The sequence below is a fragment of the Nuphar pumila genome, chromosome 13 (assembly GCF_984573655.1).
Source record: "Nuphar pumila chromosome 13, dmNupPumi1.hap1.1, whole genome shotgun sequence".
Classification (NCBI taxonomy): domain Eukaryota; kingdom Viridiplantae; phylum Streptophyta; class Magnoliopsida; order Nymphaeales; family Nymphaeaceae; genus Nuphar; species Nuphar pumila.
Window position 1 is genome coordinate 96,658,951 of NC_143261.1, and position 14,166 is coordinate 96,673,116.

At 35.2% G+C, this 14,166-nt stretch overlaps 1 protein-coding gene across 2 annotated transcripts in view; it reads left to right on the plus strand.

Annotated features, from left to right (window-relative positions):
- Positions 1–14,166, plus strand: part of PIR121 (transcription activator) — a 194,568-nt gene that overhangs the window by 151,716 nt on the left and 28,686 nt on the right. For both annotated transcript variants that reach the window (XM_089985299.1, XM_089985300.1), the window contains 3 exons: positions 1,350–1,493; positions 2,476–2,563; positions 3,450–3,577. In XM_089985299.1, the coding sequence (XP_089841425.1) occupies positions 1,350–1,493; positions 2,476–2,563; positions 3,450–3,577 (360 nt within the window). The remainder of the gene's footprint in view (positions 1–1,349; positions 1,494–2,475; positions 2,564–3,449; positions 3,578–14,166) is intronic.

Consider the following 14,166-nt stretch of genomic DNA (forward strand, 5'->3'; position numbering starts at 1 on the left):
AGGGTTTTTTATTTGATTTTTTATGATTAGGGTTTTGAATTATTATTTTTAATTAAGGTTTTTATTGTTAAGTTGATTAGGGTTTTTCTTGTATTTGATTATGGCTGTTTTTTTCTTTGATTAGGGTTTAAATTAAGGCTTTTTTATTTAATTTTATGGTTTATTTTTCGTATAGTTTAGGGTTTTTTGGTTTACTTATGATTTATTTTCCTGCATTTTAAGGTTTTATGATTTAATAGGGTTTGATAATTTGATTTTTATAGTTAATTTGATTTTAGGGTTTGATATTTTTATGATAAACTTTTGTAATTAGGTGTAATATGTCATTGATTAAATCATTTATATATAAAAAAATATCAGTTCTTATTTTTCTCAAATTATTCAAATTTTAAACATTTTCTAGTTTTTAGATCCAATCCCAGATGCATATCCGGGGCTAAAATCCATAATGATCATGTTAAAACACTCATATGGTTGGGCGGATCGAGTCTTATGATCCAAAACGAAGTTATCCGTCCCATTATCTGTGTGTTTGTGCTGTCCGCACAGTGTAAAACAAACATTGGACCCAAGGAGCACAACTTCTTGTACAGTCGAAACAAACGTTGGCCTTAGTACAGTTGTTACAGAATAGACAAAACATGAGTTCTGTCTGTCATGTTCATTCGTTCAGTCCAATCTTGGACGAGGCATCAAACAAGCCCTTAGGGAACATGAACAGCGAAAGGGCCAGTTTGGCTCTCTTATGTAAGTCAGAAACAATCACTATAGCATGTGATGTGAAAGTCCATAGATGGTGTGGATTAAATAGGTAATTTAAAAATAATTCTGAAGTTAAAAATAAATGCCCATTGGAAAACAAGCTTGTTGATAAATTCAAGTTGAAAAACCCTTCCCTTGATATGTCCAAGATGAGTTTCCCTTGTCTTTTGGTGGCCTCAGAACTGTAGTTCATTTTGTTCCCTGATGGAATTCATGAATGTTGATATTGGGAAATTTGTTTGGAACTTAACCAGTGTCTTAGTTACTGAAGGATGAGCTATTACTGCTGCTTTAGGAATTTGCACACCATGAACCTGTAAAATAGTTTATTTTTCTTTTTTCTTAGAGTCCACTGTCTTCAACACAATAGTCATGTTCTACTTTTCTAGTATATTTTTCTTTTTTCCTCTGGTGTCTGCTATATGTTCTATGTGTAATTGACCATCAAGCTTTATGGAGTGATACTCTGTCTCCTGTTCGCATTGATTATAAACTGCTATCGATTGTGCATATGTAATATCTTTTTCACCTTTAACCGTTAAATGACATTTGATTTGACACATCATTGTCCCGCCTTTGATGTATAGGAACTTAATGCAGCCTATCAAGGTTTTGCACAATTGTACAGTGAGTTCTTCGGATTGCCTCATATGTATGCAATTGTCAAACTATTGGGGTCTCGTTCAATACCTTGGCTTATTAGAGGCCTTCTTGATCTCGTAACAAGTAAGGTGAGTGGTCTTGCTTTGTACAACTTATAAGAGCCTTCCTAGATCTCCTAACATGGTAATGGTTTGTTAAATTTTTTCCTCCTTATATGGTGGTACCTAGTTAAGAAGATAAAATGAACAGGTGAAAATAATGAAACTGTTTTTCTTCAGGTTGTAACACAATTATCTTTTGGTCAATGAGTTCTGTTCCACGAGCAATACTAGAGACTATTGCTTTCTTAATCTGAGGCGTACATCACAGAACTTTTCACTTTATCATGAACAATTTGGGAACGAATGCTCTGTTAAGCTGAGGCTTACAGCACAGAGCACTTTCAGATTTCGTACAACAAATCATGTTGTTCTGTGATGAATGAATTTTTACCTTGTGTTATCGAGCTGAATGTATAAAAAAATTGAGTGGGCAAGGACAAAATGCCATTTTTAAATTTATCAGGGGTATAAATTTGTGCTGAACTTGTTATCATCCACATGCAACCATGGGACAGCTTCGACGTGTGTGCGTGTCTGTGTTCGTATGTATATCTTTTAGTGTAAATAACTATGTCTGTAAACTAATTTAGAAAATTGTAATTCACTGCTAGCTTACCTAGACATGCTTTAATCTAGTATGGAGCATGAACTGTCTCCTGTACCAGGGCTTAAAATTTGGAGCAGAGTATCATCCAATTTGGATAATGCAATAACTTAATTTCATGTTTTATTTTACATACATTGTATACTGTAACTAAAATTGGGAGACCTACAGAGAGCATTTTTATTATGTCCCTTGAGAAAGTAGCAAATATTTTTTGATTTCTTTTTTCTTGTTACCCTTCACCAATAGATAATTAGTTGATTTCATTTTCCATTCCCAAGGGTTGAAGGTAGCATTATGCGTATCTTGTGTTTAATGTTTAAACATTTCAGCACCATGCATTTGTTATGCTAAAAACACAGGCGCCATGTGGTTTTGTTTAATTTTTTGTCTTTCATATTACAGATGGCATCCCTTGAACCAAAGTTGGCTGTATTGCAAGGGTCATTGCCAAAGTCAATTGGGTTGTTACCATTTGATGGTGGTATTCCAGGTAAATAGGTAGTGTGATGTGAATACCTTTGGTCAATGCTCTTTCTTTCATTTTCTTCTTTTTTTCTCTTTATTATTATTTTTTGTATGTAGAGCTACTTTTCATTAAGAATCGTTGATAGGCTTTGCAAGGGGTCATCTGACATCCTTGAATGTTACCCCCTCCCTATTCTTTTAACAAACAAGTAAATTTTGGCCAAATAATTGAAAATGGAAATTGGTACCTGAAAGTAGAGTTGCCAATTCCATTAAATGACATAAGAAGCTCGAGGATTTCGTACCTGAAAGTAGAAACATCAATTCCATTAAATAGACATACAAGGCTCATATTTTTGTGTGCAGTTATGTGCCATTTATTATGGCATTTCATCTATCCAGTTATTCTTAATTCCATTTAACCCATTAACTCTGTATTTAGTACATTTTTGCACTCTTTTGTTTGCTGATATTGCATAAAGCATGCCAGGGATTGGAAGGATACCACTGCATGTATACATCTCCTTGCTGAATTAGTTTTTCGCATCCATGCTGGATAAATGCCTTACAACTTTGTACAGATGATTTTTAACTTTTGATGACCACACAATGGATCCATATTCTCTATATTTTGTGTATGTATGTGAGCATTGGTGTATGTAAAGGTTTCTAAGCCTTGCCATCGATTAGGTCCATTCTATACTGGCATATTTTATTCTTTTTTAAAAAAAAATCACAAAATGAGCTTATATTTAGAAAACTACCAATATCTGTAATAATATTTTGTTCGAGGGTTGAAGGCATAATGATTTCTGCATCTTATCACTAGTTGGATCTTCTTGTTACCTCCAAAACTAATGGTTAATTCATCAATTTTCTTAGACAATTAATTGTATTTCTGTTTTTTGTAGGTTGTGTGAAGTTTGTCCAAGAAAATCTGAACTGGGCTTCAAAGTCGGATTTAACATCTGAAATTCTTCATGGTTTAAGGGAAATAGGAAGTATCATATTGTTGATGGGGCTTCTGGATGTTACCCTGGTAAAGGGCACAATTCATTACTTGCATCTGATTAATTTAGATGAGCCTACCAAGTTTTTCTACAGCTGCTACTTATAACTATGAGTTTGTCACCACCACATTTACCTTTTTCTTTTTAACATGGAGATGGTTTGATACTCGAGAATTGACCAAGTTGTTAGTATGATGATGCTATTGGTCACTATTTTGCATGATATCTTGTTACTTTGTTCTATATGAAATGATTAGTATCCGGTATTTCATTCTTATTGAACTCCTTGCCTGCAACAACATATTATGTGTGTTATTCTTTTTAGAGCATAGAGGAGTCTAAAAAGTAATTACTACTTGGACACATCCAGCCATAACTAAACTTCCAATGAAGTGACAACTAGCAGTCCTAGGATCTATCTCAGGTACAGATCAATTAATACCAAACTTTTCTTAAATTTAAATGAGTCTCCAATAAAGACAACTAGCAGTCACAGTAAACCAAACCCAATCTAAAGTCATGAGTGATTTATGTAGAACAAAATTTTGAACGGTCCAATATCTGTTTGCCATACTAAATAACAGCAGCAAGTGCTGCCTGTCACACAATAATCATTGTGAAGTTAGACTAACATTGAATTACTCATGACCTTGTAATTGAGATGTATTACCAGCTAGCTGACAATAATATGGCAGAAAATATACAAGTTATCGCTATTAGTTACTTCAGTGGAAGGTTTTGTGCTCTTTCTATTTTCTTCCCTCGTTGCCTTCTAGATTTCAAGTAACTAAAAATGATCTTGAGAACTGAATGAAATCATCATGCTTTGGTGGTTACAGTTAGGGGTGTCAATGGGTCGGGTTTGGTTCGGACCCAGACTTGGACCCGATTTTCGAATATGTTATTGGGTCCGGACCTGGGTATAATTGGATCCACAATAAAAAAAACCATACCCGGACCCGATAAGAACTACACGAACCAAACCCGGACCATACCTTGTAAAACCATATTTTTTTATCATTTTTACATTGAAAAATTGCAGGCCTTAATCAGAACTCGGGTCGAGTCTGGGTCTGGTATAAAATTTCACAAACTATACTCGGGTCCATGTATTACTCGGATATTCGGGTCCGGACCCGGGTCTTAATCAGGTCTTATTATTTATCACCATACCCGTGTGAAAAGTCTCACACACAATCAAGTTTCCAAATAACTTGATATTCAAAACATATGCCAACGCAAAATAGCATAAAAAAGCTTCACACCACAAGAAAGAACGAGTGCTTCAAATGCAGTGTGTTATTGCTATGAGGGGATAAAACCCTTTCATTCATGCACACTTACAATGGGCTCATTGCCCTTATTTATAATGCATTACACTTTGAAAGAGCCAATGGACTATTCCCAACAACTCTAATTAGAGCTGTTGAGAATCAGCCCAACGACTCTTATTTGACAGACTGTGTACACAGTCAGTGGCTGACTCTTGTACACTGTACACAATCAGCTACTGACTATGTACAGAAAGGGAACAAAAACTACAACAACAACTATGCCTTCATCCCAAAACAATTGGGGTCGGCGATATGAGAAAGGGAACAAAAACTGAAAAAGAAAAATAAATAAAATGAGAAATTACAGAAATAACAACAACAACAACAACACCAACAACAACGCCTTCATCCCAAACAATTGGGGTCGGCGATATGAACCAAAAGGAAAATCATTGTGGGTCCTCCACATGAATCCTTCTCCTCCAATCATTTCTATCCAATGTCATGTCCTTGGTGAGGTTCAAAGCATTCAAAAAAAAAATTACAAGAATACACATATATACTTTAAATATGTATTTATATACATATACATACTCTTGTATTAAGAAGAGTATGTATATGTATATGTGTATATATATATATATATATTCAAGTATATACATATATGTATTATTTTCTAACAGTCTCCCTCAAACTTATGGTGACATCACCGAAATTTTGTAAGTAAAAAGTTGAATCTTGGTGAACACAGTGCCTTGGTGAAAAAATCCGCCAGTTGATATTCTGATGTCACATAGGGAAGATCAATAGTCTTCTTTAAATATTCTTCACAAACAAAATGACAATCCATCTCTATATGCTTGGTTCTTTCATGAAATGTATGATTTCGAGCAATGTATATGGATCTCTTGTTGTCAGAGCATAATCTTGTAGGATTCTGAAGATGAATTCCCATATCTGAAATTAGTTGTTGGAGCCACACGATTTCCATGGTAGTAGTTGCCATTGCTCTATATTAAGCTTCTGTAGATGATAATGACACCTTTTGTTGTTTCTTGTACCTCCATGAAATCAAAGATTCACCTACAAACACACAAAAACCAGTTGTTGAGTGTCTATTATTTGGATCCCCTCCCCAATCAGCATCAGAATATGCAATAAGATCTGATGAAGAAGAGGATAGAAACACTCCCTTATTTATTGTGCTTCTAATGTATTTGATAATTCTCATCACTGCACTCATATGAGTTAATGTTGGAGCGTGTTAAAATTGATTGACTATATGTACAACATGAGCTATGTCTGGTCTTGTAATACTCAAATACATAAGAGATCCCACGAGCTGTCTAAAGGGAGTTGGATTGTCTAAAGGAACTCCATCATCGGCTCACATTTTCATTCCAACAGTCTCTGAGGTGTCAACAACTTTATCATCTGATAGTCCTGACCTGTCAATAATATCTGAAGCAAACTTTGTTTGTGACAATATGTACCCTTTGTTAGAGTAGGATACTTCTATACCAAGGAAGTATGTTAGGAACCCAAGATCTGTCATTTCAAAAGAATTTTTTAAAAACGATTTTACTTGATTCCTTCTTTGTCACTCCCTGTAATCAACATATCATCAACATAAAAAAGTAAAATTATAATACCTGCAGAAGAATTCTTGATAAATAAAGTTGTATTAGTATAGCATGGTTTAAAACCATATCTTGCAATAACATTGTTAAAAGTATCAAATCAAGCTTTAGGTGCTTGTTGGAGACCATATAATGCTTTTTTTAATTTAAGTACTTTACCTGAAGGAATTATCAATCCAGGTGGAACATCCAGGTATACTTCCTCATTAAGATTCTCATTCAAAAAGGTATTTTTAACATCCATTTGAAATATATTCCAATTTTTAATAGTTGAAATAACTACAAGCATTCGAACAATGGTCATCCTGGCAACAAGAGCAAAAGTTTCTTCGTAATCCACTCCATATTCTTGAGAATATCTTTTGACGACTAGCCTAACTTTATGCCTTTCCAATGATCCATCACTTTTGGTTTTTACTTTAAAAAACCATCTATATCCTATGGTCTTCTTTCCAATGGGTAAATTTAGAATTTCCCAAGTGTTAGCTTATTTAAGAGCGTCTAATTCTATATGCATAGCTTTTATCCATTCGGGTAAATTTTTTGCTTCATTGTAATATGAAGGCTCAAAATATGAATGAATATAACATCACTAAAGGGGGCCTTGGAGGGGCTCCACCCATAGTCGTTGGAGCCCCTCCAACGGTCACAAATGTGACCGTTGGAGAGGGCCCAACGACTATGTTGGTGGGCCCCCCAAGGTACCTTTTAGGTACAAATCCAAAAAGAAATAAAAAGAACAAAAATAAAAATAAAAATAAAAGAAACATAATTACAGTCACATCCGAAAAGTGAATGTGCGCAAAAATAGGGAAAAGACTAAACTACCCTTATGACAAAATAAATAGAAATATATATTTTATATATATATATTTGAGTAGATACATATACATATATATTAATATATGTATATGTATTACCATATATATATAAAATATATATATTACATAATATGATTAATGTACATAATTTAACACCCCCCCTCAAACTTAGGGCAGGATGACCGAGAGTTTGCTAAGAAGGAAGTTGAAGCGCGGAGCACACAAGGCTTTAGTGAAGAAGTCTGCCAACTGATACTCGGACGTGACATATGGAAGGTCAATGATTCCTTGGAGATACGCCTCCCGAACATAGTGACAGTCCATCTCGATATGTTTAGTCCGCTCATGAAAAGTGTGATTTTTAGCAATATAAATCGCACTTTTGTTGTCACAGCAAAGCTTGGTAGACCCTTCAATTTTGATTCCCATATCTTCCAGCAACTGATGAATCCAAACAATTTCCATGGTAGTAGTTGCCATGGCACGATATTCAGCTTCAGTTGATGATAGAGATACCTTTTGCTGCTTCTTGCATCTCCATGAGATCAATGAGTCTCCTAAGAAAACACAAAAACCAGTGGTGGAGTGACGGTTATTTGGGTCACCTCCCCAATCAGAGTCAGTATAAGCAATTAATTTTAACTCAGAACAGGAAGACAAAAAAACTCCCTTATTAATAGTGTGCTTTAGGTATCTCACGACACGCAAGATAGCACCCATGTGAACAGAAGTTGGTGCATGCTGAAATTGGCTTGCCGTATGCACCGCATGTGAGATATCGGGTCTGGTGATACTTAGATACATCAATGAGCCTACTAGTTGCCTGTAGGGAGTAGGATCGGAGAGAGGAACACCATCATCAATCTTCATTTTTGCTCCTACTATAGCAGGAGTTTCACAAACTTTATCATCTGTAATACCTGACCTGTCAATAATCTCAGATGCAAGCTTAGTTTGAGACAAAAAGTACCCTCTATGAGAGTATGCAACCTCAATACCCAGAAAATAAGTTAAGAAACCCAAATCAGACATTTCAAACTTATCCTTTAATATGGACTTTATGCTTTTAATCCCTTTAGAATCACTCCCAGTAATAAGCATGTCATCCACATATAGCAACAGAATAACAATCCCTGCATTAGACTTTCTAACAAACAAAGCAGTATCAGTAAAGCATGATGAAAAACCATTATCTAACATTACAGAGTTAAACCTATCATACCAAGCTTTGGGAGCTTGTTTTAAACCATACAGTGCTTTCCGAAGACGAAGCACTTTCCCTTTAGGATACTCCATTCCAGGAGGAACATCCATATATACTTCTTCGTTCAGATCTCCGTTTAAAAACGCATTCTTAACATCCATCTGATAGATGTTCCATTTGTTTATTGAAGCAACAGTTATAAGACATCGGACGGTGACCATCCGAGCAACGGGGGCAAAAGTCTCCTCATAATCAATCCCATATTTTTGACCATACCCTTTTGCAACTAAGCGGGCCTTATATCTCTCAAGAGACCCATCACACTTAGTTTTGACTTTAAACACCCATCTACACCCTATTGCTTTCTTATCTTTAGGAAGGTCTTGAAACTCCCAGGTTCTTGCTTTCTTTAGGGCTTCAAGTTCATTGTTCATAGCAACTATCCATTCTGGGTATTTACGTGCTTCCTCAAAATCCCTAGGTTCTATGTACGAGTGAATGGCGCTTAGACAGGCTCTATATTTTGGTGAAAAAGACTCATATGAGATGAACCTAGAAGGGGGTTTTCTTGATCTTTCGGTCCTACGAAGATTTCCTTCACTTGAAGGGGTAGACTCACTATCATATCTTTCGAGAGCACTTCTAAAAGTACTCCTATCTCTATGAGAGTAGGTTATAGGATCTCTATGTGGTTCTTCATTAATGGATTGATCAGTATGAGATTCAACATTTAGATTTGTTTCATCATCGCTAGTATCATCATCTTCAGTTAACAAATCAAACAGAAAAGAATAATCTATATTCTCATCATTAGTTTCAAGTTTTTCGAAACCACTAACATTTTCCAAGAAGCTTACATTTCTGGAAACATAAAGTTTATCACTCTTAACATCATAACAGCGAAAACCTTTATGAGTTTCAGAGTAACCAAGAAAGGCACAAGGAATGGCCTTAGGGGAGAGTTTGTCATTTTTATCAGTAAGGACAAAACATTTACATCCAAAAACCCTTAACCTGCTATAATCAGGTTCTTTTTCGTATAATTTTTCAAACGGGGAAATCTTGTTCAAGTTTTTAGATGGAAGTCTATTTATGAGATAGACAGAGGTAAGAGCAGCCTCCGCCCAGAGTTTTTTCGGTATATTTTGAGAAATGAGCAAGGTTCGTGTGGTTTCAATAATATGCCTATGTTTTCGTTCAGCCAACCCATTTTGTTGGGGGGTTTTGGGACAAGATTTTTGATGAAGAATTCCATAGTTTTCAAGATAGCTTTTAAATTCATTGGAAAGGTATTCGCCACCTGAATCAGTTCTAAAAATTTTCAAATTTCCATTGAATTGATTTAAAACCATCATATGAAATGTTTTGAAAGTTGAAAAAACTTCATATTTATGTTTAAGAAAATATATCCAACTAAACCTAGTGAAATCATCCACAAAGATAACATAGTACGAAAAACCTCCCTTGGATATCACCGGAGCTGGACCCCATACATCGGAGTGAACGATTTCAAAAGGTTTTGTTGTAAACATGGATCTTTGAGGAAAAGGAAGACTTCTCATTTTTCCAAGAATACATTCATTACAAACAAAATTTTCATTACAAAGATTCTTAACAAAAGGCAAATAAGAGATTTTAACAATGTTGGGATGACCCAATCTCTTATGCCATACATGAATATCTTTGTTTTGAGCAACATTACAAAATTGATTCTTGGGAATTTTAAGAAAATCAACATAGTAGAGGTCTCCTCTCCTAGAGCCTTCCCCAATCAATTTCCCGGACTGGCGATCCTGTATCCAACATTTATTAGAAGAGAACTTTATATCGCAACCATAGTCCGAGAGTTGAGAAACGGAAAGTAAATTTAAGTTTAGTTTTGGAATAAAACGAATTTTTGGGATAAAAAAATCTTGTTTTTCAAAATTACCCATTCCTTTAATTTCAAGAGGGGTTCCATCCGCGGTTGAGACAAAAGATGGAAGGCGATTTTCAGAATAATTAGAGAGAAAACAATGACTTGGAGTCATATGAAACGAAGCACCAGAATCAAGTAGCCAAGATGTCTTACCAAGAGAGGAAGAAGATGACATGGCGGCTCCAGAAGTGCCTCCTTTGAGAAGAGGTTGAAGAGCATCCATAATTTGATGAAGCGAAAGAGGTTCATTCGATGTTGAAGGCCGTTCCTCCGATTGGGATGCTAAAGCCGCGGCGAGGAATTTCTTCCATTTAGGACAATTTGGTTTGATATGTCCCGGTTCTTTACAAAAATGGCAAGTTAATTTGCTATAATCTCTCTTGCCATATCGATCATTTTGCCCTTGATTTTTGAAATGGGGCGGTTTGTAGGTCTTCAAATTATTACCGGGTCTTGACACGGCATTGACCACTTCATAGTCATTTTGAGAAGGTGTAGCAAGAATGCTTGGGTTATTTTTACTAATCCCCATACGTGTTTCCTCACCACTTAGCTTGGTGATGACATCTTCAATAGATGGGGAGGTAAAAGCCGATAGAAGGGAGGACCGAATTTGCTCAAATTCGGGCCTAAGACCATTTAAGAAGTTGAAGAAACGATCTTCCTCAAGTTGTTTGTGCCTTAACTCAATAGCTTCTCCACTCCATTTTGGTTCGAGCATGGCAAGCTCGTCCCAAATAGATGATAATTCGGCAAAATATTCCCGAATAGATAAATCATTTTGTTGAAGAGTCAAGGCTTTCTTTTGGAGGTAGTATTTGTGAGACAAGTCCCTTGACGTATACATTTTTTCAAGGTATAACCAAGCTTCGGAGGCCCTTTTAAATTTGATGATGTTGGCATTGATCTTGGTTTCAACGGACGAAAAAATCCAAGACAAAATTTTGAAGTTCTTCATTTCCCACTCATCATGCCTTTTGGAATATTCTTCTAAGGCCTTTTGTCTATCTTCTCCTTCAAGAATTTTGATTTCCCCTTTCTCTATAATAGAAAGCTTGGGTTCGGGTTCCGATATGGATCCTTGAACATAACCCCAAAGACCTTTCCCTTTGATGTGGGCTTCCATGTTGCCGGCCCAAACATGGTAGTTTGAACCACTAAGTTTAAAACCAAGAGAGAAGTGGGAGTCTTTTTCACCCATTATGGAGAAGAGAAGATGAAAAATAAAGCGTACCTTAACGGATTTTCAACCTTTTCTTGACAAAAGTTGCTTCTAAAATATTGCCCGGAGCAAATGCTTTACTCAAAAACTTCACTAGCTTGAGGGCACGATTTTCGAGGTGCTTCACAAGAGGCGAAATACAAGATCTTCTTTCTTCCAACGAGGCTTTGATACCATGTGAAAGTATCTCCAACAAGATACTAATATCAAGACCTTAATATTCTTGATATTGAACCCACCACGAAAGCACAATAAGAACACTTTAGAACACTTGTGCACAAAAAGCACAATCCACAAATAACTCACAAATGCACAAAGGCATAAAATAATGGAATCAATTTATTGAGAACTTGGGCTTTGACTCAAAGCCATTCAGAAATACAAAGGGGAGAACCCCTATTTATAACATCACTAAAGGGGGCCTTGGAGGGGCTCCACCCATAGTCGTTGGAGCCCCTCCAACGGTCACAAATGTGACCGTTGGAGAGGGCCCAACGACTATGTTGGTGGGCCCCCCAAGGTACCTTTTAGGTACAAATCCAAAAAGAAATAAAAAGAATAAAAAGAAAAATAAAAATAAAAGAAACATAATTACAGTCACATCCGAAAAGTGAATGTGCGCAAAAATAGGGAAAAGACTAAACTACCCTTATGACAAAATAAATAGAAATATATATTTTATATATATATATTTGAGTAGATACATATACATATATATTAATATATGTATATGTATTACCATATATATATATAAAATATATATATTACATAATATGATTAATGTACATAATTTAACACTTCTTTCCAATGGGTAAATTTAGAATTTCCCAAGTGTTAGCTTATTTAAGAGCGTCTAATTCTATATGCATAGCTTTTATCCATTCGGGTAAATTTTTTGCTTCATTGTAATATGAAGGCTCAAAATATGAATGAATAGCTATAAGACATGCTCTATGTCTAGGAGAGAATGAGTCATAAGACACAAATTTATTTGGAATTCTTGAGGTTCGTTCAGATCTATGAATGGTGGTTTGTTCTGAAGGAATTTCTAATGCTTCATCGTTACTTTGATTTACACTTTCATTGGTTGCATTTTGATTTCTTCTAGTGTATACTATTGGTTCAATTGATGTTCTATCTTCAATAGGAGATTCTACATAACTATTTTCATCATTAGACAACAGTTTAAACAAGAAAGAATAATCAGAATTTATGTCTTGTGATGTGTTTTCTTCAAATCCACTTTCATTTTCAACAATTAAGACGAAGTTTATCATTTTTGATATCGTAACATTTAAATCATTTTTGTGTTTCAGAGTAACCAATGAACGCACAGGGGATAGCCTTAGAGGATAGTTTATCTCCTTTATCATTTAAAACATAACATTTACAACCAAAGATTCTCAGTCTTTGATAGTCAGGTTGATATTTGAATAATTTTTCAAAAGGAATCTCATTTGACAAAGTTTTTGAAGACATCCTGTTTATGAGATATACTGCGGTTAATGCAGCTTCAGCCCAAAGATTTTTAGGAACATTTCTAGCAATAAGAAGGGTTCTTGTAGTTTCCATAATGTCTGTGTTTTTTTTCTGAAATTCCATTTTGTTGTGGGGTTCTAGGACATGATTTTTGATGTAAAATTTCTTCGTTTTCTAAAAATTGTTTAAACTCATTTGACAAATATTCTCCTCCAGAGTCAGTTTTGAGAATTTTGATCTTACTTTCAAATTGATTTTTAATCATGTTATGGAATGTTTTGAAAGTTGCAAATACATCTGATTTAAACTTAAGAAAGTAAATCCACCAATATCTAGTGAAGTCATCGATAAACACAACGTAGTAGGAGAATCCTCCTTTAAAAGCAACAAGAGCAGGACGCCACACATCCGAATGAACTAATTTAAAAGGTATTGAAGAATAAAAAGTTCTTTGACGATAAGGCAAGACCGTAATTTTACCGAGTAAACATTCTTTACATTCAAAATTATATTTACAAAGATTCTTGATAACCAGTACAAAATTTAATTCCCTTATATTTGGATGCCCAAGTCTATGATGCCAAGTCCGTATATCTTTTGTTTGGGAAGTGTTTCAAAATGATTCCTTTAGAATACAAAGGAAATCCATATAATAGAGATCTCCTTGCCTAAAACCTTTCCCAATCAATTTTCCGGACTGACGATCTAGGAGTAGAAGATGATGCAATGGTCGCTCCTGAAGTAGATCCTTTGAGTAATGGTTGCAATGCTTCCGTTAGTTGAGATAATGATTTGGTGAGGTCTTTGAGGTTTAAATTATCCTATCTTGTTTTGATGGTGCAACGGCAACACGTTTTTCTTGAGGCCTATATTTGTATTTAGGACATTGAGACCTAATATGACCAGGTTCATTACAGTTATGACAAATGATTTTTGATTCTCCTCTATTCTTGCTAAAATGAGGATGTTTATACGAATTTATATGATGCCCTGGTTTTGATGCGACAAGTGCGTAATCCTCTTCTTGGCCATTGCTAGAAGTAGCAAACACACTAACATT